Raw genomic sequence first — 26,507 nt, forward strand, 5'->3', positions numbered from 1 at the left:
TTCCATCTTTTTAATTATCCATTTAGTAAATGTTCCTAACATTCAAAATTTCTGGTCATCTTCCAGACAATCTTATCATTTGCCACTATTGGTAGAGGCGTCATCAAACAAAATGTACTTTGTAGTAGTCAGCTATTGCGCTTATTTTTACGTTCACAGTTCAAATCTCGTAGACGCTGACTATTCTTTTCTTTCTCCTAGGATAGATAAAAGCGAAACTCTAGTCGCGTCTTTGTTGTCGATAAAACAATGAAGTAATAAGAAGCTTAGTTTTGTATGTTTGTTTGTTATTTTATTATCCTTCCACAAATGTGGTCATACATCTCATATAAATAACTGTTACTAAAAGAAGGTGAGTTAGTCCAGTGGGTAAAAGTACGCTTGAGTCCTGTATTAGTGTAATTCTGGAGTTCGTTGTGGGGATTTAGAGTCAGCGTTTATTTGGCATTTTTTCTCATTTGTATCGCTTTGTATTTCCATATTGTTCCTTGTCAATAGAATGTTAAAAAGAGTGTAACCATGTGGGTATGAAACAAAGAGAAACTAAAAAGAATCTTGCAGTGTTTGGGGCTATACTCATCTGAAGAAGTGCATGTATACGGTTATTCTTGGATCATATTAATATAATAATGTGTATAATATTTGAGACATTCAGCAATTACGAGCTGATACTGATGCACTGAAACAATTGTAGTGATTTGTTATAAAGCCTGTTTATTCCTTAAAACTCTTATGTATATGTGTACATACATACATACACACAAACGTTCTTTTACTCTACTTATTTCAGTCATTTGACTACGGCCATGCTGGAGCACCACCTATATATGTTTGTTTCTGTATATAAATGTTTCACTTATGTATATATCTATATGTAAACATACATATCAGCAAAGATATGTGCATATATGTATGTGTGTGTGTGTGTGTGTGCATACGTGTGTTTGTGTGTGTGTGTGTATGTGTTTGTGTGTGTGTAAACTTAACTTGATGTATATGTTTTTCTTTTTTCCTTTTACACCTGCTCCCACATGTGTTTTACGTCCTCTTCTAATTTTTCTTTATTCTCCCACATTGTCTTTTACTTCGATTGTATTTATCAACAACTGAAGGTTTTTTGCCATATATAATCGCTACCTTGTTATGTTTACATAAAAATAAAAAAACATGAAATAAACAAACGTCTCTGGATAGACAAAAAGAACATTAAGTATTGAATTATGAATTAATTTTTTTCAATGATTACTCAAGGATTGTACATAGAAAAACACTTTACTTCAACCATAGATATACGTAGAAAAATACATGAATGTTTTACTGCAACTACACAGAATGTTTGTTCACTGTCATCTTCCATAACATTTATGGAATATCTTGAGTTTTTAACGTCTTTGAGAAACTAAATGCCCCCCCCCCCCAAGCTTAAATGTTTTAAACTCTGAGTAGAAAATTAAATGTACATTAAAAAAATATTAAATGGTATTGTCTGTCAAGTTAATATATGCAGATTAATTGACTCAAAGAGTAATTTTCATCTGTAATAGCTGCTGAAAGTAAAACATACACATGCATACGCACATGAACGTCTAGGTATTGTAGAATACAGCGATTAATAAAATATAGTTTCAGTCTGTTTCTGATATATAATATAAAATTTATATATTTATTAGTTTTTAATGTTATGGTACACACGCACATGCACACACACACATATGCACATACACACACACACATATATACATGCAGGCATCCATATACTTATATATGTGTGTGCGTGTATATATATATGTACTGTATATATATACTATACATATATATATATATGTATATATAGCAATAAGAAAATGGAGGGGAATAGGTGGTATTCATCAACTTGCAGACATTGTATTGTGTCAATTTACTTGTTTATTTGTTAACTAAGAGGACAATAATAACAATATACAAACACATGCGACATATTATGTCATATCAGTAATTAAAAAGGACATCTAGTGACCAAAAATGGGACAATGACTTACAGCTGTTTCAGTCTAGCGGTGACATGCCTCATTCTATCTATTGGATAGGTATTATCCCTTAGTGTACAAAATGATAATGGAATAAGGATTAGATTTATTTAAGTTACCCATAAAATAACAATGACAACACTACAAAAACGATGGAATAACATGAATCCTTTAGGGTCAGGCATCAAATAAAATTTTAAAAGGTTTAAAAACTATTAAAAAATTTCAAACATCCTAGTTGTTAAAATTAAGTAAAATACACACTAAACTAACAGCAATAGCAAATGTGATATGGAAAAAATGAGCTAGCTTTCAATTGAGTAAAGCATTTATGTGAACTTCTCGCACGTCTGTCATATAAGCTTAACATAAACGTTGAGCGATCAGTTTGTACGTTAATGGATAGTGTTCTGGGGCGCACTCTCGCCTTAAAAGCTAACAACTTTTATAACAACAGCCAGAAAAAGACATAATTCATGACACACTGCCATATACCTTTTTGAAAGTCTAATGTGAAACTGGTCAAGTTTATACCTATATTTCAAAATCTAATTAAATTCTAATTAATTCTAATACATTATCTGTGCATGTTATTCAACTAAATTTCGTCTATACTTCCACTTGTGTGTATCAATAACGATATATATATATATATATATATATATATATATATATATACATAGATATATACACACACACACACACATATATATATACATACATACATATATACACACATACATAATACATACATACATACATACACACACACACACACACACACATTATATTTTCTCTCTCTCTTTCTTTCTCGCTCACTTTTCACTCTCATTTTATTTGTCTGTTTTTTTTTTCTTTCTTTTTCTTGGTTTTTCTAGAAAATCCCATGAAATGGTCTGAAAATGAGTTCTTGGTTCTGTTTGTTTTCTGATGGATAACATTTCGAAACTTGAGACGTTTTCCCTACTCGTAGATCATCAGACCTAAAAAGAAAAGAAGAAAGTGAGAGAGATATATTGACACATAAACGATGTATGTATGTATGTATGTGTATTATGTATGCATGTATGTATGTATATATGTGTGTGCGCATGCTTGTGTGTATATACGAAGATATATAGGTTTAGGTAGATGGACATATATATATATATATCTATCTATCTATATATATATATATATATATATATATATAGATAGATAGATAGATAGATAAATAGACAGACAGACAGATAGAGAGAGAGAGAGACAGACAGACAGAGAAAGAAACAGGGAGAGAAAATAAAGAATGTGTAGTGGCTAGTGATCTATCATGGCAAATACATATATATATATATAGAGAGAGAGAGAGAGAGAGAGAGGGGGAGGGAGAGAGCGAGGGAGAGAGAGAGGGAGAGAGAGAAGGGGTGGAGAGCACCGAATGTCAAGGATGTCGCCCTGTCTCTCCAATAGATTTGTAACTAAATGTGGGAACGAACGGGGCAGTGTGGTCCTCAGCTAGAGAGGGACTTGGTGGTACAGTGAAGAGAAATCCGTGGGTTCTACAACATTGTTCGGCGCAACGTAGGGGCTGATTGGCCAGAGCTGACATGGGGCTAAATAACGCCGAGGACAGCAAAACCTGCTGCCGCCACCACAACCACCACTACCACTACCGCAACAACAATAACAACAACAACAGCACCATTCTCCAACTTACCTGCAATACAAGCTGTAAGGAAACAAGCGACGTTACCGGCTATCATTGCCCTTACCACCGTTTGTGCAATGATGTCTCTCTTTTGGGGCGCCAGAATGGTCAATCCTCCCAGTACAATACCCATGGAACCAATGTTGGCAAAACCACAAAGGGCATAGGTAGAGATGACCTCAGAACGGGGCTGTGGAAGATAAGAGAAGGGTGTGTGAATTTAAGAATTGGTGGTGCAAAGGGGAGGGGTGGCATTAACGATTCTTGCTGCTGGAACTCTATCGACTATGACGATGATTATTCCCATTGATCCAATCCACAGAACAGCCTGCTCATGAAATTAACGTGCTGCAAGCGGCTGAGTACTCCACAGATACGTGTACACTTCCTGTAGTTCTCAAGGAAATTTAGCGTGACCTCATAACGATAAAATGCAAAGTCACTCTCGCCGGAATTTGAACTGAGATAAAAAAATGCACTTAGTCAGGAATGATAACGATTCGGCCAGCTCGCCACCTTAATTTTAATAATGATAATAATAATAATAATAATAATAATAATAATGCTCTGATGCAGTACCAGACAGCGGCTCTCATGGCTTCTGATCTTAACTGACTGGAAGTGTTATCATGTACATTATTTTGTCTTAGTGTAAAAGATGGGCTACACCAAATATTCTATTCAGTATCATAGATTTGCTTGTCAGTTGCTTGACCTTAACCAGTTGAGCATGTCCTTTAGTGGCTGACGATATGTGCGTCTCTGATCGCAAGCAGAAATAGTGGGGGAGCATCATAGCCATGTGTTGAGAGGAATTTCGTGGGGTTTTGATAATTCACCTCTGGAAACATGGGTGTTTCATTCAACATCCTTAAAGAACCCTTTTTCAGGGACCTTTTGAGTGAGATTGGTTACTCGACCTGAAGAAAATTCGGATCTTTTTTAAAACGGGGGCCACATTTTTCATTAACGAAACACTTTGAAACTTGGATCACTGTTAGAATGTGTCATATAAAACATATTTTTCTCTTAGTCTTCTTAAAAAAAAAAAGAAATCCATAAATTATTCCATGTTAAAGTTGTCGTATTTCTGTAATTTCAACCAATCACTGACGTCCATTCAGCCGATATACATTAAGTGCCGACTACATAAACAAACGATTCTGAAACAACCCTAACCCTAACTCTAACCCTAACCCTAACCCTAGGGTTAGAGTTAGGGTTAGGGTTGAAGCAAATTTAAAATGAAAAAAGCAAATAAAACGAAGAATCGTTTGTTTATGTAGTCGGCACTTAATGTATATCGGCTGAATGGACGTCAGTGATTGGTTGAAATTATCGAAATAAGACAATTTTTTACATGAAATAAATTCGAATACAAAAATATTTTTCTGTTCTATAACACAAAATAGATAAGTATACGAAGTTTGAATGTCTTTCGGTACCAAAAGCACTACGTAAAACATTAATGAAAAATGTGGCCCCCGTTTTAAAAAAGATCCGAAAATTCTAACTGGGCCCCACCTGCAAGGTCGTGCACTGTTTATCTTGATATGAGATAACCATGTAGCACACATATGGTTGTGATGCATGTGCCTGGTGTACCCTTATCAGATGGGTAGTCATGATAGGTATAATGGGCTTCTTGTATTTTACCCTTGTGCAACTTTGAAGGCATGCACTGCTCTCTCACTCAATAACAACAACAATAACAACAAAAAAAAAAAATAATGATACTTACCGTCATAAAGCCTCCTACTAATGTGGTAGTTGTATGATTTAAGAATATATCTCTACCAATCTGTGTCCAATCGTCTGTCATGTTATAATACATTGTGTAATTATCGAAAATTTTGCGGTTATCCACATACTTTTTCAGTCGACTGTAGGCGATCATTTCATTAAGGAAGGTTTTGGTTCCAATCAGTTCAGCGACTTGCAAACAATCGTCTCGTGCTGTACCCATCAAAAAGGCAACTGGGTAGAGAAGGTAAGAACAAATTTTCTGGAAGGAGGGAAAAGTAAACACATAAATACAATAAAAACTGAATATATGTTATGTGAGCGTTTGTACGGGTTTCGCCTTCACCAGCAAAATGTCTGCACCTAATCGTCCCGTTCTTATATATACATATGTATATAATATATATATATGTATATAATATACATACACACACACACATATATATATATATATATATATATATATATATAATATACATACACACACACATATATATATATATATATATATATATATATATGTATATAAACACACGCGTGCACGCACACATACACACACGTGCGTGCGTACATACATAGGTACGTGCGTGCATACATACGTACGTACGTACGTACATACATACATAAATACACACATACGTACATATGTGCGTGCATGCACACATACATACATACATACACACATCCATACATATATATCTTACCTCAAATGTTAACTTTTCGATGTAGACTCTTTCGCCCATCCACACGAGGACGGCATTTACAAAAGACAATATGGAGATGAAAGCTATGAGATTGACACCGATATTTGCGACCAATTTAATTGATTGGGAAGCACCTCTCGAGGCAGCGTCAAGTAAACTCTTCTCGGATCTGCAAAGAAATTAAAAATGTATAAACCCCGAAGAAACCCAAACAGATCTGAACGTTAGCAAAGAGAGAAGTAATAATCGTATATCTGTATGTAAGGCGACGAGCTGGCGAAACCATCATCACGCCTAGCAAAAGGCTTAGTGGCATTTCGTCTGTCTTTACGTTCATCATTATCATCATCATCATCATCATCGTCGTTTAACGTCCGCTTTCCATGCTAGCATGGGTTGGACAATTTGAGTGAGGACTGGTGGACCAGGAGGTGACACCATGCTCCGATCTGAATTGGCAGAGTTTCTACAGCTGGATGCCCTTCCTAATGCCAACCACTCCGACAGTGTAGTGGGTGCTTTTATGTGCCACCGGCACGAGGGCCAGTCAGGCGTTCTGAGTTCAAATTCCGACTTTGCCTTTCATCTTTTTGGGGTCGCAAAAATAAGTACCAGTTAAACACTGGGGTCGATGTAATCAACTTACCCCTTCTCTGAAATTACTGGCCTTGTGCTAATATAAACTGCAACTGAAAATGGGGTTGCCATGTTTGGAACGGCTTCGACTGTATGTTTATTCGAAAATATCCGACCTGTGGCTAAACGACGGCTGTAGACATTACATGGTTCTCACTCACCACAAGCTGACATGAGCCTGTCTCTTTAATGACATCTGCTAGAAATATCAACCAAATCTTCTCGAAAAACGAAGTGCACATTTGGACAATATAGTGCAAGTTACATTAAGTCAGTCTGAAAACGTAAAGACAGGATGGTCATAGCTGGGATGCTTTTTTGTGTTAGGTCTCTTTGGTCAGGGGCTGACCTGGGGCTGAGCAGCAGCTTTTTGTTTCTTCCCTAGCTTTCTACCACCACCACCACATACCACCACCACCACCACCACCACCACCACCACCACCACCACCACCACCACCACCACCACCAGTGTCATCAGCTTCGTTAACAGCAAATAAAGCAGCGTCCCAATTAATCACTTGGCCTGTAAGAAATAACAGCTAAATATGCCTCAAAATCACTCTTTACTGTCTTTAAGAGAGATGGGCATACTGGACAATGTGGTTTTACATGAACATTATCTGAGCATCGAGCATATTGTGCAATACTGAGCAATATGCTGTGTCCTTGTACAGAGTTAAAAAGACCCCGTTTCTGAAGTTGGCTAATTTGCATACGGTGTATTAAAAGTAGTTTTGTTTTCCACTTTGTTAAAGAGAATTGATAACCATTAAACATATTCTGCTTAACAAGTGTGTTATTTTGTACGTCCATCTGTTAAGTAAAATCATGTTCTTTACTTTTCTTTGTTTAATTCAAATCCTATAAACATTAAACTGCATCTACGGTATTCTATATAATATTATATGTTCTAAGAATTTGAGTAGATAAATAAATAATTTATTAATAATGTAGTAATTTGATTCTGTTAAATACGGCTTAGCTCATAACTCTCCATAAAATCATGTAGGAGTGGCTGTGTGGTAAGTAGCTTGCTTACCAACCACATGGTTCCGGGTTCAGTCCCACTGCGTGGCACCTTGGGTAAGTGTCTTTTATTATAGCCTCGGGTCGACCAAAGCCTTGTGAGTGGATTTGGTAGATGGAAACTGAAAGAAGCCCGTCGTATATATGTATATACATATATATGCATGTATGTATATGTTTGTGTGTCTGTGTTTGTCCCCCCAACTTCGCTTGACAACCGAGGCTGGTGTGTTTATGTTCCTGTAACTTAGCAGTTCGGCAAAAAGAGACCGATAGAATAAGTACTAGGCTTACAAAGAATAAGTCCTGGGGTCAAGTAAAAGAGTAAAAGAGTATATATTTAGGATATTTCCAGAAAAACGGAAAATCCAGAAACCCAGGACACTTCCGGTCTCAAGTTCTAGTACTGCACAATCATATGAGTTCTCTATATTTGAGATAAGAAGCTTTAAAAAGATTTAGTCAATCTGTAGTAAGTCCAGGAACGTTGATTTACTTAGATTTATTCATCCAAAGTATTTACAAAGTATTATTTCAAACCAAAAACTGGCACTCTGTCGGTTATGACGAGAGTTCCAGTTGATCCGATCGACAGTACAGGCTGCTCATAAAATTAACGTGCAAGTGGCTGAGCACTCCACAGACACGTATACCCTTAACGTAGTTCTCAGGGAAATTCAGCGTGACACAGAATGTGGCGAGGCTGGCCATATGAATTACAGGTATAACTCGTTTTTGCCAGGTGAATGGACTGGAGCAACGTGAAATGAAGCTCTTGCTCAAGGACACAACGCGCAGCTGGTTTTCGAACTCACGATCTTACGATCGTGAGCTGAACACCCTTACCACTAAGCCACGCGCCTTACAAAGTATTAGGAAATGTCAAATTACCCATCACTATCTCCTTGAAAAGTTGAAGCTGTGAGCAATGTTTCAGTTTCCTGTGTGTAAAATTGTGGTCTACAGCGACTTGGAACATAAATACATACATACGTTCATAAATATGTACATGCTTACATATATACATACATAAAAACAGGCATAAATTGAAACAAAAATACAAATATATAATCATACATACATACAGATAAATACATATATGCTTATATATACATCCATATTCATCCATACGCACATATGCATACATAAATGAATATATATATATATATATATATATATATATATATATATATATATATATATATATATACACACACACAGACACAGACACATAATTATGTATACATTTATACAATCTATTTATGCCTCAAGACGACATGTTGTATTCCAGTAATTACTATCTGAACGTCAATGCTGCGCCATTACAAGAAAGGATTCGTGTCATATTCTTTGTTTGTGTGATGGATATTGGATAGGCCAATAGGCCAATAGGATGGCGAAGTTCAGCCGTTTAGCTATCTCTGATGGTCAACGATGAAACACAGGTGCAGCTAGGTGTGATTACCATTACAACTTGCAGAGATCCAACCAGTCAGATAGTCTTGCTTCATTATATTAATGACATTGAATTTTGATAAGCAGCCACTCACTTCTACCATTGGCAGTTTGGAAATGGAAGTTCAGCTAACATTTTCTTATGTGTTCTTTCCTTCCTAAGGAAGTCTAATTTGTAGGGAAAGATGGTTGCTCTTTCTAGTACTTCGAGTGACCACGAACACATTTTCTTGTTGAGTCGTGTGTAACTGCATTTGTGTATTTTGGAGTTAATCACTACATCGAGTTACGCCCCTTTTCCCCAGAGCAATAAAACCTAAAAAGCATTCCATAATAAAGTTACAGACTGAAGAAATATCGGATTCAATTAAACCCTTGAATACATTCACCCAACATGGCCTCAGTTCAATGACTGAACCCGAGAAAAGAATAAAATACATACTCAAAGACTTACCCTTTACCAATTTTGGAATAATCTTTGACAGAAGCTTTTGAGATTTCTGTTTCTGGATACAGTAATTTAGACAGAGCTAGTGCAGCGGGAGCAGACATTACTGAGGCGGAGAGGAGATGCTGTGGTTTAGCCTGGTCGAATAAATATATAATATCAGTATATACAATATGCTATGTGACATTGAATATATACATTTTTGTGAGTAAGACTTTAGCATTCGAAGCTGTTGAATTTGATATACACATACATATATGAACAATGCACTGCTACAATGCTGGCTCATGACCAATGGTTTTCACAATGTTTGACGAAGGAAATTGTCGATCAATGCATAGTGTAGACACACAACAACTTGAAAGCCTATTTGAGAATGACATCAAACTCATTTAAATTAGGCTACAACTCCCACATCTTCACACTCTGAAACTGTAGCCAACCTTACTAGCTGCACATATTAAAAAGTTGGAAAAAAATAAATCAATCCTTCCATCGAATTTGGAAAAGCTAGAAGGAAAACAAGTCGTTCACAGGCGACGAGAAAGCATGCAACATCTCACAAAAAAATGTTGAAAGTGTATTTGCCAAGATTTCTGTCCTAAAAAAAATATTCCGAATGCTTTTTCAACATGCATGTCCAGGATTTTAATTATATACAAAATCTCTAAATCCATGAACTATCGAGATCCATAAATAATGTCTAATATACTCGTATCTTTATCTAAAACCTATCATTCTCTTATTCCTTCAATCTACTTATGCTCTTTGATTTATCATTTATCTTTTACTTGTTTCTGCCTTTGGACTGTGGCCATGCTGAGGCATCGGACTTGAAGGTTTTAGTCAAACAAATAGACACCAGTACTTATTTTTTAAACTAGGTTCTTTATCAAGCCTGAAAAGATGATAGACAAAAGGAATCTTGGTGGGGTTTGAAAATAAAGTACCTAGTGTCTGGTAGCCGTATGTTGTCATCCTAAATTTAGTGGCTGAATCCGTTTACAGAATTTAAGAAGGTATTTTTCGATGTGACGATATTTCGTGAAAAATCGGATTTAATATTTAGGTAATACATGAACATCTTTGTTTTGTTGATTGAATTTCCTTCAAATTACATCATACTATCTTCAGAAAGACAAAGTAGATAATATTGTGATAGATTTGCATTATATAAGGAGACGGAATGGTCAAAACTGAAACATCTTCCATCATAAAGCAGGTGAACCATGGCTGATCAAGTATAATCAACGACACCAAAGTCACTCAACTTACTAGAAATAAGAGTCAAATTTCCTCACAGCGAGATTGAAGAGGCACTTAAAGAAGTAAGGGTACATTTTTCAATGAAGCCTGAGATATACAAAACGCCAGAATGCTTGTGGCTGAAACACTTTAATCACAGGCCTAATGGATGAGGACATCGGATCGAGCCGAGGTGGGGGCTACACGATGATAGTGTTGGCACTCCATCGCTTACGACGTCAAGGGTTCCAGTTGATCCGATCAACGGAACAGCCTGCTCGTGAAATTAACGTGCAAGTGGCTGAGCACTCCACAGACACGTGTACCCCTAACGTAGTTCTCGGGGATATTCAGCGTGACACAGTGTGACAAGGCCGACCCTTTGAATTACAAGCACAACAGAAACAGGAAGAAAGAGTGAGAGAAAGTTGTGGTGGAAGAGTACAGCAGGGTTCGCCACCCCCCCCCCCCTGCCGGAGCCTCGTGGAGCTTTAGGTGTTTTCGCTCAATAAACACTCACAACGCCCGGTCTGGGAATTGAAACCGCGATCCTATGACCGCGAGTCCGCTGCCCTAACCACTGGGCCATTGCGCCTCCACGATGATAGTAACAGCAACAAAAACAGCAGCTGTATTAAAAACAATAGCAATAATAAGTTTAACAACAAAACAAAATCAAGAGGATAAATAAAGAAATAAAGGCTGAAAAACGTACCCCAAAGTTAGCATAGAATCCCAGTAGTGAGCCGGAAATGGTGGCAAATCCTCCGGTCATGACAGCATGGAGTTCTGAGCCAGTCATTTCATTTAGAAATGGTTTGACGAGTAGTGGAGACTCTGTCTGAGGATAGAGAGAGAGAAAGAGAGAATGCAGTGGGAGTAGAGAATGTAAAGTGGTGTCTTTTACAGTGGGAGGTGAAAAGAGAGGGATGAGAGAGGGGGTACAGAAGGGAGAGAAGAAGGAGGTATGTGTGTATGTATGTGTGTAAGGAGGAGGAAGAGCAGGGTTTTGGGTTAGTTTTAGGGATTAGGGTTCAGGTTAAGTTTAGAATTTAGGGTTAAAGTTAAGTTTTAGAGTAAGGGTTTAGGGATTAGGGTTAGGTTTTAGGGTTAGGTTTATGATTGAAGATTAGACTGCTCGCTGAAGTGTAAATGGTCACACAGACCAAACGTTAAAGTGACACCAAAAAGTCAAATCGATGTACAAATGACTTGAATATTTAACAGGTTACCGGCAGAGAACAAAGTTGTTCAGTTTTAGAGGACTCAGCAGAGTTAGATAGTCATAGAATAAACTAAATACTCACCATTCCAACAAAGATATTACTTGCTGCTGTGATAGATTCGGCAGGAGTGGTATCCATACAGAAAGATATCGCTCGGCCTATGATTAAGACGACAGCTTGCATAACTCCCAGGTAATACAGCATCGACATAATTGAACTGAAGAATACTACGGTCGGGAATATCTGAAACAGCAGACAATATTACATGTGTGGCGAGTGTATGTGTGTGTTTATGTGTATACATACACATCATTTAATAAGCACAGGATTTAAACGTGAGCCACTATGAGTTTTATGCTCTGATAGTACAGTACTCGGACAATTTCGTTAATTGTTTTAGGTGGCAACGAAGTCAACGAGCAGACATTGAGATCCCTTCTATTGCCCCACCTCGACCCAGCAGAATATCCAGGACGTAAGAGCTGGAAGGGGACAGATTTGCGCCAACAACGGGCTGGCGCTCATTCCATAAATGCATTGTGTGGTGCAGTGTGAAATGAAGTGCCTTGCTCAAGGACACACACAACGCGCTGTCTACTCAAAGGATTGAACCAATGACCTTATGATTGTGAAATTAACACTCTAACCACTCAGCCACTTAGATTTACTACATACATACGTACATATATACATACATACATATATACATACATATACATACAAATATACACATATATGATACATTCATAAATACATATAAACACACATATATCCCATAAAATACACACATATAAATACATACACACACATACATACATACATGCATACATACATACATACATACATACATACATGCATACATGCTATCCAGGATCCGTGTAAAGTGTTGTCTGCATCAATAGAAGTTATTTCACAAGACTTCAAAGTTAATAGACGGAAGTAAATTAGAGTGAGGTGATTAAATAGGAGGGATGAAAATTCAACGTTTCGGACGAAAGTACCTTTTCAGTGACAAAACAAAATTACTTAAGTATTAGCAACCTCGACAGTAAAAACACAATTTCATTTTATTTCTCTCTGAAGAAGAATATATATCGAAGCGCTTGATTTTTTTCACACTTAACAGCAAATTATATATTTATATATATATATGGTGAGAGAGAGAGAGAGAGAGAGAGAGAGAGAGAGAGAGAGAGAGAGAGAGAGAGGTGGGTATGGTGATGCAAACAGGAAAAATGGAGCTCAAAATGTGAGTATATGTACATTTCTAAATAAGAATAGAGAATTATACATTTTCAGAAACTATTTTTATTACAATATTATATACAATACATTTACTTTAAAATCTCAGTCCGACACGTTTTTCTGCTGCATAAATGTCCTAAAATGCGGCTTCCAGTTGCATTCTGTTGGTTCATCCAAAGTATACGCACCAGTATAGCTTTTTCCAAGGTAGTATCCTTATGGTTGCGTATACCCCGGATGCAACTGGAATACACTTCTTAGGGCATCTATGCAGCAGTAACACGTGTCAAACGGAGAGATGAATGTATTGTATATAATACTGTAATAAACAGGTTTTTGAGGATGTATAATTCTCTATTCTTATTTATAGTACGTTGAATATACACTCTGTATACTGTATAAAATCCAAAGAAGCAAACTCAAGATTTATCCATCGGGTGAAATACTGTGCAATTGTTTACCTTAAACAATTTTCCGTTGTTCCATATCTTTCGATGTGGTTGGCCAGAACCTGGATTATAACAGAGTACTTGTAAGGTACCTACCCGAATACAAAATCCCTTACACCTTTACATTATATATATATATATATATATATATATATATATATATATATATATAAAACAAATAATAAATGAGTGTATGCATATATATGTACAGGTATGTGCATACCTACGTCTACCTGTATATATAGGTGCATATCTGGGTACAGGACATTGCAGACAAAACGTAGACAAAAAAATAATAATAATCAGAGTACAGAACACACAGAGGCCACATAGAGAACATTTTCCTTCATCAGTTACCCCCATTCTAACACAGGCGTTTCGAAGAGTAGGGCAATACACACACACACACACACACATATATATAGGAAAAATAGTTGAAAATGCACTGAGAATAGCTAAAATATGTTTTATTAATATATTTAAGGCTTTAACCAGTTTCACAGTTTGACAATGTTTGGCATCGTAAGTTAAGGCTGACACTTACGTTAAGACTGACAATGTTTGGCGTCGTAAGTTAAGGCTGATAACTAAACTTGTTCACTCAACCGTGTCGGTCACATGATCACGTCATATATATATATATATATATATATATATATATATATATATAATACAAATAATAAATGAGTATATGCATATATACGTACATGTATGTACATACCTACATCTATCTGTGTATATAAATGTATATCTTGGTACAGGACGTAGCAAAAAAAAAGCGTGGAGAAAAGTATAAACGACACACACACATATATATACACGCATATATATATATATATATATATATATATATATATGGGGGGATGTACATGTATATATTTACATCACGTGTGTGTGTATTCGTGTACGTGTGTGTATGTTTACGCAAATGTAGCCAGAAGCATATACACAATCGATTAACAGCTCAGGCCCTACGACGACGACGAACACCACCACCACTGTGCACGTTACAACCATCGTCTCTACAACAACAACAACAATTATCTACACACTTACCTTAAACGCCATCAGATGATCTTCGAAACTTGCTCCAAACACGAATTTTGCTCCCTCATCACTGTGGGTGAGGAAATCGGAGACCTGGTCCCCTAAAAACTCGAACGCATTGTAGCCAGCCTGGGTTCGAATGATTATAATGGCCATGATCAGCTGAATCATTAGACCCCAGAACACTGTGTGCCACTTGACCTACAGAAATAGAGAACAACGTCATCATCATCGTCATCATCATCATCGTCATCATCATCATCATCGTCGTCATCGTCAGAGTTGCCGCCGTCGTCATCTTTGTCGTCATTATCGTAATCATTATCATCACTCCCATCCCCACCCCTTTCACCGTTGTCATGATCATGATGATCATCATCAGTAGCAGCAGCAGCACCATCAGAATCATGTTCTTTCCCCTCCTCCTCTTCCTCCTCCACCTCGTTATTGCACTCACCGTTACCATCGTGTTTATCATCATCATCACCACCATCGTCGTCATCATCATCGTCATCACTATTATATCACAACCACCAGTACCATCACCGCCGTCGCAGTCGTCCTCATCACCCCCCCACCCATCCTCCACTGCCAGCGTCATCATCATCATCATCGTCGTCGTCGTCAGCAGCAGCAGCATCAGAGCCATCTCCTTCTTTTTACCCCCTCCTCTTCGTTATTGCTCATCATCATGTTTATCACATTTATCATCATCATCACAACCACCACCACCACCACCACAAGCATGACCAGCATCCTCGTCGACGTCGTTGTCGTCGTCATCACCATCATCGTTGTGACTGATCTTGGCAGAGTCAGAAAAATTGTCTTGGCTTTTTAACGAACGCCGTCTCCACTCACTGCTCCGTTCTCTCTCTGTCTCTCTCTCTCCCTCCCTCTCCCTCTCTCTCTTACTTTCTCTTTCTCTCTCTCTGACTTCCTCTCTGTCGCTTTGCCACTTCTTTGACGTTAGCGTGACGCACACGACAGGTACGTACAAAACCAAAAAGTTATTAATATTACTGTTAATGATAATGATAACAGAAACAACAACGACAACAACAACAACAACAACAATAATAATAATAATAATAATAATAATAATAATAATAATAATAATAATCTTTTCTCCTCTAGACACAAAGCCCGAAATTTTTGGCGAGGGAGCCAGTCGATTAGGTTGACCCCCAGTACGCAACGGGTACTTAATTTATCGACCCAGGAAGAATGAAAGGCAAAGTCGACCTCGGCGGAATTTGAACTCAGAACGTAAAGACAGACAAAATACCGCTAAGCATTTCGCTCGGCGTGTTAACGATTTTGCTAGTTCGCCGCCTGCATGATAATAATAAATAATAATAATAACAATAATAATAATAATGATGATGATGATGATGATGATGATGATGATGATGGAAACCTACCTTTTTCCGCTCGATTGAGAATATGTAGAAAACAAGCACGTAAAACGCAAGACCTGCTAATGATACGAGATTGTTCGGTTGTTTCATGGCCACTTCCACGATAACCCATATCACCACAGCCAGAGCCAACGCTATCATAAACCTGCCAACGGGACAAGTATATACATATATATATATATATATATATATATATATATATATATATGTATGTATGTATGTATGTATGTATGTGTGTGCGTGTTTGGGTATATATATATGTGTGTGTGTATATATATATCTATATCTATATATATATATACACACACACATATATATATATATATATACATACACACATACATATATATATACACACATACACATATATATACACACATGCACACGTAACACATATACATACATATATGTATATAACATAATACAATAAGGATCTTTTTTAAAACGGGGGCCACATTTTTCATTAACGAAACACTTTGAAACTTAAAAAAAAAAAGAAATCCATAAGTTATTCGATGTGAAAGTTGTCGTATTTCTGTAATTTCAACCAATCACTGACGTCCATTCAGCCGATATACATTAAGTGCCGACTACATAAACAAACGATTCTGAAACAATTAACCCTAACCCTAACCCTAAGGTTAGGGTTAGGGTTAGGGTTAAAGCAAATTTAAAATGAAAAAAGCAAATAAAACGAAGGTATGGAGATTAAATACGCTTTACATCGCTTAATCAGCCAAAGGAGCAAATATAAACAACTGAATACTTGTCAGTGATTGGTTGAAATTATCGAAATAAGACAATTTTTAACATGAAATAAATTCGAATACAAAAATATTTTTCTGTTCTATAACACAAAATAGATAAGTATACGAAGTTTGAAAGTCTTTCCGTACCAAAAACACTACGTAAAACATTAATGAAAAATGTGGCCCCCGTTTTAAAATAGATCCTACAATAATAACGATCATACTATCATTAATAATGATAATAATAATAATAATAATAATAATAATAATAACAACAACAATAATGATAATGATATCAACAATAACAACAAGAATAATGGCCTCTCTCTATATAATATAGGACGTGTTATGCAAAAGAGTTACAGAATACAAGGAGGGATGCATATGGAGGAGAAGTCGCTTATTGTAATCACGGATAATGTTATTAAATGGTTATTGTTATCAAAGTTAGTGGATCCGAAATACCCTTAGGATATTGTTATATCCTCTGCTCAATTTTATCCGCCAGTTACTGTCATGTGAATATGAGGGCGCGTGGTCTAGTGGCCAGGGTGTTCGGCTTACGATCGCAACGTAGTGAGTTTACTTCTCGCCGACGCGTTGCGTCCTTGAGCAAGACATTTTTATTTCAGGTTGCTCCGATCCACTCACCTGGCCAAAATGAGTAGCGCCTGTATTTCAAAGGACCAGCTTTGTCACCCTCTGTATCACGCTGAAACTCCCTGAGAACTGCGTTAAGTGTACGCGTGTCTGTGGAATGCTCAGCCACTTGCACGTTAACTTTACGAGCAGGCTGTTCCGTTGATCAGATCAACTGGAACCTTCGTCGTCGTAACCGACGGAGTGCCAGTTATATGTTATATGTTATATACTGTCATGTGAAAGGCTTTGTTCCAAACATTGGCCACAATAAACGTCTTCTACCGCATATTTATATATATATAATGTAAATAATATATATATATATATATATATATATATATATATATATATATATATATATATGCATATATACATGCATAAATGTACATACTTACATAGATATCTATATACACATGCAAATATGGGTACAGGATATCAAAAAACGTAAACAACATGAAAAACGGGAACATGAATTACAACAATATGGAAAACGAACTTTTTTTGCGAACAACGAAAGAAACAAATAGAAAAAGAAGGCAGGCAACATAAAGAACAATCCCTTCATCAGTTGTCCACTGTTTTAGCTTCTCCGCATTTCGAGCACAAGGACAATATGTGTCTTTGTCAAAACAGTTGCTCCCGCAAGGCAAATTAAATAAAATTTGGGATTTGAGGAGGGTTAAAGTTGGTAACAAACACAGGACAGTGAAAACAAACGGTAAGGGCTGTTAAGCCATAACGAGGTGAAGTGGTGAACGCTGGAGAAATAAGCTTTGACAGGGGACAGACAAAAATACGTGCTATCCCTGTAGCTGAAGGAGAAGAAAGAAAGATGCCGCTGGTCCCGTGTGAGCAACGAGAGAGTCATGGAGGAAGAGAGAGGGACAGATAGAGAGCGGTGAAAGAGGGAGGGAAATAATTAGAGAAAGAATGGGAGAGAAAAAAGGGGAGATAAAAAGAATATAAAAAGTATATAAAGAAGAAGAGAGAGACAAAGAGAGATAGTGACAGAATAGTGTCGCATCAGAATTATTAAGCTAAAACGTACTTGGAAATGGATGCGTGGTGTTCAATCATATAATATATATATATATATGTGTGTGTGTGTGTGTGTGCGTGTGCGCGTGCATATATACATACATACGTGTACATATTTACAAATATATATATACATATATATACACACACACATGCATATATGGGTACAGGACGTCAAAAGACGTAAACATGAAAAAGGGGAACACGAATTACAAGATTGAAAACGAACTTTTTTTTACGAACAACGAAATATATGAGTGGGGGGGGGGGGCAAAAACTTAATACAACAAATTGAAACAGATAAAATATTTAGTAAAATAAACAAAACAAAAAAAAAGGATAGTTTACCCGTATAAGGGTAGTCTACTTTTACAAGGGTGGCAAGACGTCACCTAGATAGAATTCGAGCAAGCTAAAGATCATCTTCTGTTCGAATTACCTGGAAACCAGAACTTCCGAAATTGCAGACGAGCACTCCTTGTGGGGTGTTTTCTTAATCGTCGATAGATTGCTGATGCGGGGTTTTTTTTTCAACATTTTACCATTTTGGAGACTTAGTGTATTCCTCTCCTTTTCACCACCTCCTCATCAAATACTACAAAACCCTTTCATTACTTCAAGTTATTCAGCAGTTCATTTAGTCTCTCGTTGTTAATGAAGCTACAATGAGATTCATGACCTCCAGACCATAAGGTAACAATTAACAGAAGATTTGTCTTCTTTGGCTAATTCTTTGCCGATTTCTATTAATCAGAAGACTGCAAAATTCATGCCTATCAAACCGTGAGGCAATAATTAACAAGGGATTTGTCTTTAATCTGATCTAATTACAACCTCCACTCTGTCTATTATTATTATTTTAAAAACTTTTCCAGACGATTTCCAAAATTTCTCATAGAAAATTTTGGGCGGAATTGTAACCTCTCACCAGTTCTGTGTTGAAGGAGGAGACTCCCTACGTTGTCAGTCCATAGTCCCAATGGTAATTAAGATGAAGTGATTTCGTTTTTGTCTGAAACCGCTCTGGCGGTATTCAGAGCAGGAACATGTACTGCAGCACCAGCTTCTGAATAGGTTCGGGGAACACTGTCTCGCTTGTTTTTTGGTTCGATCCCTTAGTTTACAGACCAGCGTCACGTTTCTATATTCTTTTCCTCAGCCGATGAACACACCTTTTACATATCGGCTACGACTTCCACCATCTTCTTCAATCAACGGCAGATGAAAGCATTCGCAAGAAAAGATATCTCCTTTTCTTTGATCTAATATATCTTAGCGACAGAAGCAGTAATATTACCGAGAGGTAATATTTATTCCGACTAAATTATATATCTTTTAACAAGTTCACTGGCTAATCGTGACACCAGTGCCTGTTCACGCACTGAATTTCTACATATAACTAGCGAAGGGACGAGTCGCTGCTATTTCTAGCGGTCGAGCGTCCATCACAGATGAGACTAAGAAAAGGTCGAAATCACGTGATCTAGTGGTCTCGGCGCTCGAGTTGGTGGGGATTTATCTCCCACACTAGCGATATATATACAAGCGTGCATTCTGCACCAAAAGCCTATATGGGATTTTCTCTCATGGTATCTACCGCAAAAAGTTTGTTCTAACAGAACATCCGCGTTTAAGGGAGAATAAATATTACCTTTTTCTCTCTCTTGGATAAATTTCTCGAGCAAGAAAGTATTACATTTCCCGGTTTTACCTTAGTTACACTTACATCTTTTCATTGATTTCGCTCATTTCAACGAGTTTCCATCAAAAACACAATGTATGAGGGATTGCAGTGGAATTGGATCTTTAGCATTTGGTACACGCCCCTATCAACCTCAATGTGCCACCAGCCATCATAACCTCCAACTGGCTACTCGTTATTCCTATCCACCACTCGTCCTTATCATGGCCGCTATCTCTCCTTCACAAACACATCAATAAGCCTACATATACCAAGTCACTCTTCCCTTACTCCCTCCCATCATTGTCTCTCTTTCATTACACCCGCTAACGCTATCTCCTTTGTTAATTTCCTTCTTTATCTTCCACTCACCTCAATCACTCCATTTATTCAATTACACACTCATGGTTTTCACCCTCTCACCCTAGTCTAACTTCTATCATCACCTACTATTTCACTATTACACCTTCTAATCACAATAAAATGCATCTAATATATTGGTTAGATCGCGAGCATAGACAACGTGGGGATGAAAGGACATTCGCACTTGCCCGCTACTGTTTTATGTTATTATAATCTTTGTGTTTACGTGTCGTAAATAGCTTTCTTACTATTGACTCTCGTGCGTTGAATAATACTGTAAGAATGCGTCAAAATTGCAATGATATCCAATGAAAAGCTCACAAACAGATTTTACATTTACATCCGTTTGCATTTCGTTATTTGTTCTCTATATTTAATTTCGCTTTCTCCTACATCTTCTCATCTATTGTGCAAAGTGTGTGTGTGTGTGTGTGTGTGTGTGTGTGTATTTCGCTGGAAAGGAGCTTGCTTCCCAACCACATGGTTCTAAGTTCAGTCCCACTGCGTGGCACTTTGGGTAAATATCCTCTGCTATAGCCTCAGGCCAACCAAAGCCATGTGAGTAGATTTGGTTGACGAAAACTGAAAGAGCTCGTTGTGTGTGTGTGTGTGCGTGTGTATATATCTATATATATATATATATATATATATATGTGTGTGTGTGTGTGTGTGTGTGTGTGTGTGTGTGTGTGTGTGTGTGTGTGTGGAGACACACGGCCTAGTGGTTAGAGCAGCGGACTCGCGGTCGAGGGATCGCGGGTTCGACTCTCAGACCGAGCGATGTGTGTGTTTATGAGCGAAACACCTAAGCTCTACGCGGCTTTGGCAGAAGGTAATCGCGAACTTCTGCTGACACCTTCGCCACAACTTCCCTTCACACTTTCCTCCTACATCTAGCAGCTCACCTGCGACGTCCAGGTGAGGAACCTATATGCCAATGAAACAGGGAAACCGGCCCTTATGAGCCAGGCATAGCTCGAGAAGGAACAAGCAACAAATATATATATATATACATATATATATATATATATATATATATATATATATATATATATATATATATATATATATATATATATATATATATATATATATATATGTGTGTGTGTATTTCTTCTATCTTAATGAATAAAAATTCTTCTGATAGAATAAATGGGTTAATACAAACCAATGTAGCAAAGAACACAAAATAACTGTGGTTTAGTTCCTGTTTTTAAGGCAGGAACTCCTTGAAATTTTGGGTATTTGAGTATATTTAAGAATTTAAGGAATGGACAAAACGCATGTTATAATTGCATACTTTATTCCTACATATGTTTCAAAGGATTACAACCTGTGTGATCCATAGGGATCTTTGATATTAAAATTGTAACCTTCTCATCAGGGAAACATGGGAGTCATCTTAAACGTAAGACATTATGACCGATTATATATATATATATAATAAGATAATTCCTTTTTATCGTTAATTAACCAAACTCATCAAACACACTAATATTTTAAGAATGAGCATTACCACCACCACCACCGCCACGGCCGTGACGCACCAACTCTACGGCTACTACTACCACTACTACTACCACTACCACCACCACCACCACCACCACTACTACTACTACAATCTCCGGTACCGGTACCGTCACTACCAATAACTTCACCTCCACCCTCCACCAGCACCTATACTACCACCGCCATTACCATCGTCATCAACGTCGTTGTCATCATCATCATCATCATCATCATCACTAACATAACAATCACCCTCAACAGCATCATCACCACCGCTACGATTGCTGTCGCCACTACTCCTACCACCACCACCACCACCTCTACTACCACTACTACCGCCACTATATCATCACCGCTACCATTACTCCTACTACTATCACTAACAGCAGCAGTACCAGCAATACCATCACCATCACCATCACCACAACAAGCACCACAGCCCCCCCTCCACCGCCACGGTCTCCTCCCTCCACCACCACGGCCACCACTACAGCCACCGCCTCCAACACCACGGCCACCACGACCACCACCACAATGACCTTTTATTATCAACGTTAGTTAACGCCGTCTGGCCAGATAAAACAAATTTAGACAGCTAGACATTCAACTCGAACTACAAACACCGAGATAACGGTTATTTACAGAACTGTCAACGACCTGACCTAGCTAATAATGAGCAGGTTGGAATGGGGGGGGGGGCAAATGGGGTGGTTATGACTTAAGGGTTTGTTGCTCATGCTGTTGTTATTGTTTAGATCCCAGTTTTAATCCTCATCCGCAGGCCTAAGGAGGAATTTCAACCGTGTTTCGTGGTATGCTACCACAATGAGCTCCTTTATAGGATCCAGTTAGCTCAAGACATCATCAGGAGGAACCACGTCCGGTTTCGGCCCCTGCTCCTCTACCATTTTGACGTGGCACGCCCCCATCCCTTTCGGAGGTGTTTTCAGCTCTGGTGTTGAGTGCATGTCTTCTTTCTTCTGTTCTCTGGCCTCTTCGACGCAGTATCAACGAGTGTCAGCGGCCGACTGACTGTCTTGTCAAATTTCCCTTTAAAGACCTGCTGCTAGGCTCCAGCAGGCAGCCCCAGCAAGTTGTAACGTGAAGCTGTCTAGACTTTAACTGATCAAAGGATTGTAGCTTCGGTTATGTTTCGTAACCACGTGTTTCAGAATTCGATCTCACAGCACGGTACCTTGAGCGGAGAGGTATTTCCTTCCAAGCCTTTGTGATTGCAATTTGGTAGAAGCCAGTCAGGAGACCATTTCAAGTTTAAGGTTTAGCACCCGTCCCCACAGATCCTTGGACGGCTTTAGCAAAGTACACACTTTTGTAAACATTTGGACCAGGCATCTCCGGCCTGAGTATCACTTCCTCCTCCAGGAAACCCTGGAAGTTCAGTAAAAGGTCAAAGGTACTCTCCATCTTCCTTCCACTAAGTGATTACAAAATCCGTGACCATCACCTCCTTTTAGAGAAGTTATTTAATGTATTCTTTTCTGATTTAAGATGGCAGGATATGTTTTGCAGTTGATCTTGTTGCTATCACTAGCAGTGAATGTCCGTGGCTTAGTGGTTAGGGTATTCGGCTCGCGATGGTAAGGTCATGAGTTCGATTCCCAGCGGCGCCTTGTGTCCCTCAGCAAAACACTTTATTTCTCGTTCTTCCAGTTCACTCAGTATATATATATATTTTTTATTCTTTTACTTGTTTCAGTCATTTGACTGCAGCTACTGTAGATCATGAATAGTACATTATTTTATCGATCATTGAAGGGAGAAAAGAGACGTTGACTCCGATGTGGTTCGATCCCAGACTATTAAAATTTATAATTTAATATCCCAAGGTTTTTATCTGGTATTCTAGCATTTCTCGTAGTCCTTGGCGACTGAATGAAAGGCAAGGTGGTCCACATACGTGATGCTTTTTTTTTTTTTTACCGTAGGTCTGTTCGATTAGGCCTGCGCTAAAAAAAAAAACACCACCATGAACATAGTAAGGAATATTTTACTAGTGATAAAAAAGAGATGAGGGAGACGACAGAGAAAAACTAAAAAAGAAAGTGAAAAAAAGTGAATAGTGTGCAGGAGTGGCTGTGTGGTAAGTAGCTTGCCTACCAACCACATGCTTCCGGGTTCAGTCTCACTGCGTGGCACCTTGGGCAAGTGTCTTCTACTATAGCCTCAGGCCGACCAAAGCCTTGTGAGTGGATTCGGTAGACGGAGACTGAAAGAAGCCCGTCGTATATATATATATATATATATATATATATGTGTGTGTGTGTGTGTGTGTGTGTGTGTGTCTGTGCTTGTCCCTCCCACCATCGCTTGACAACCGATGCTGGTGTGTTTACGCCCCCGTAACTTAGCGGTTCGGTAAAATAGACCGATAGAATAAGTACTAGGCTTCCAAAGAATAAGTCCTGGGGTCGATTTGCTCGACTAAAGGCGGTGCTCCAGCATGGCCGCAGTCAAATGACTGAAACAAGTAAAAGAGTAAAAAAGTGTGTGAGGGAAAGAGAGGTACTGTGAGATAGATAATGGAAACAAAGAGAAAGAGACAGAGAGCCAGACAATTGGGTGAGGCATGAAGACTTTGATTGCATTACTTACCATCGGCAATAAGTCCGTATCCTCTCTCCAGTGTATGTTTGCATTTTTTCATTAACATTACCGAGGATTTGGTCGTTAAGTTTAAACCTTTTATTCAGGAAGTTGAAGATAATAACGAAAGCCGCAAAGAGCGTGAGAACGAGAAGACATATTGAAGCCCCGTCTCCTTGGCCAAAATGCATGGCCCAACCGAAGTAGATCACATAAAGAATAACCAGTGTTATGTAAAACCCTGTACGCAAATACGGCTTCGCTTTTTGATAGTAGCTTTGTTCTTCGGGTTCGGGATCTTCTGGCCCCAATCTTTTTGGGTCTCGTTTGAAGTTCAATTCTGAATCGGGTATTTCTGTAAATCCGACATTCTAAAGAAAAGGTAAAGAAAAATGTGAAGGTAAAAGGACAACAATAAAGAAATCAAAAACAATCAATAAATATATAAACATACATATATATATATATATATATATATATATATATATAAACATACATATATAAACATGTATATATTTAAACACACACACGTTCATATGCACATATATACATACATGCACACATATATACATACACATATTCTGTTGAACTACGCTTAGCAACTAAAGAAAAATACCTACTTTTACAAACTTTTGATCTATTCTTGTCCATGGTAACGAATACATTAACGGGAAAACTTTCTGCAATCTTTGTAGTAAAGGAAGATTACAAGTGTTATATAAAACAACAGATATTCTAAACAGAAAGTCCGAGTTGATGTCCAAGTGTCGTCATAAAGATAAGTTCTATATTTTTATTTATAAATAAAACATCGTATCTGGAGTGATCTACCAAATCTAGATCTAGGTCGCCGAAAGTTTACTCACTAGCAAACCAGAAGCCAACTGAAAGCTCAAAATAAGTCGTTGTCTTTAACAGTCAACCGTAACGAAAGCTTTAAGTATTAACCATGCACGTAGAAAATTGCTAGAGGAATTGAAACAGTGAGCACATGGATATACCTGGTCATTGGATATAAGATAGGAGAGGCAGCAAAAATAGCCTTACGTTGGTTCTGGAGTCAGAGAAAGAAATCAAGGAGGAGATGATGGAAGCCATTACTGCCGATCCATTAATGGGGGGGATCGAAATGCTCAGTTGAACACTGTCTGACGACATCGATTCATCCGGACCAAATCCGTGTTTAGCACAGGCGAGCGAAGGGAAAGCGTTTTCTTTAACATATGATGTGTGTGTGTGTGTGAGAGAGAGAGAGAGAGAGAGAGAGAGAGAGAGAGAGAGAGAGAGAGAGAGAGAGAGAGAGAGAGAGAGAGAGAGAGAGAGGGAGGGAGAGAGAGTAAAATTCAAGTTTCAGGATCTTAGACCACCTGAAAAGAACATTTCCACCCAGTTGTTATTTCATAAATCCAGCTGTAGTTCTCGAAAAATAATATTATTCATCTTTTTGGCCCACGATTCCTACATTTCGTTCATATCTTCATTGAATCCTACTTTTATTTATTTATTTATTTATTTAATTACTTATTTATTTGTAGAGGCGGCAACTTTAGAACACAACCGCAGTGATTAGAATATTTTTTCTT

The 26,507-nt window shown here is 37.9% G+C and overlaps 1 protein-coding gene across 15 annotated transcripts in view; it reads right to left on the reverse strand.

Moving 5' to 3' along the window:
- Positions 1 to 2,809: 2,809 nt before the first annotated feature.
- Positions 2,810 to 26,507, reverse strand: part of LOC106877380 (solute carrier family 28 member 3) — a 178,255-nt gene continuing 154,557 nt past the window's right edge. For 8 of the 15 annotated variants that reach the window (XM_089366114.1, XM_089366118.1, XM_089366117.1 and 5 more), the window contains 10 exons: positions 24,934 to 25,295; positions 16,342 to 16,483; positions 14,927 to 15,118; positions 12,258 to 12,419; positions 11,666 to 11,791; positions 9,712 to 9,842; positions 6,141 to 6,309; positions 5,435 to 5,698; positions 3,703 to 3,883; positions 2,810 to 2,989 (listed from right to left, as the gene is read on the reverse strand). In XM_089366114.1, the coding sequence (XP_089222240.1) occupies positions 2,970 to 2,989; positions 3,703 to 3,883; positions 5,435 to 5,698; positions 6,141 to 6,309; positions 9,712 to 9,842; positions 11,666 to 11,791; positions 12,258 to 12,419; positions 14,927 to 15,118; positions 16,342 to 16,483; positions 24,934 to 25,295 (1,749 nt within the window). In that variant the 3' untranslated portion in view covers positions 2,810 to 2,969. Of the gene's footprint in view, positions 2,990 to 3,702; positions 3,884 to 5,434; positions 5,699 to 6,140; positions 6,310 to 8,693; positions 8,772 to 9,711; positions 9,843 to 11,665; positions 11,792 to 12,257; positions 12,420 to 14,926; positions 15,119 to 16,341; positions 16,484 to 24,933; positions 25,296 to 26,507 lie in introns of all 15 variants that reach the window. The other 7 variants (XM_014926270.3, XM_089366113.1, XM_052974563.2 and 4 more) reach the window with 1 other exon arrangement.

The sequence above is a fragment of the Octopus bimaculoides genome, chromosome 18, assembly GCF_046866305.1.
Source record: "Octopus bimaculoides isolate indiv1 chromosome 18, ASM4686630v1, whole genome shotgun sequence".
Taxonomy (NCBI): domain Eukaryota; kingdom Metazoa; phylum Mollusca; class Cephalopoda; order Octopoda; family Octopodidae; genus Octopus; species Octopus bimaculoides.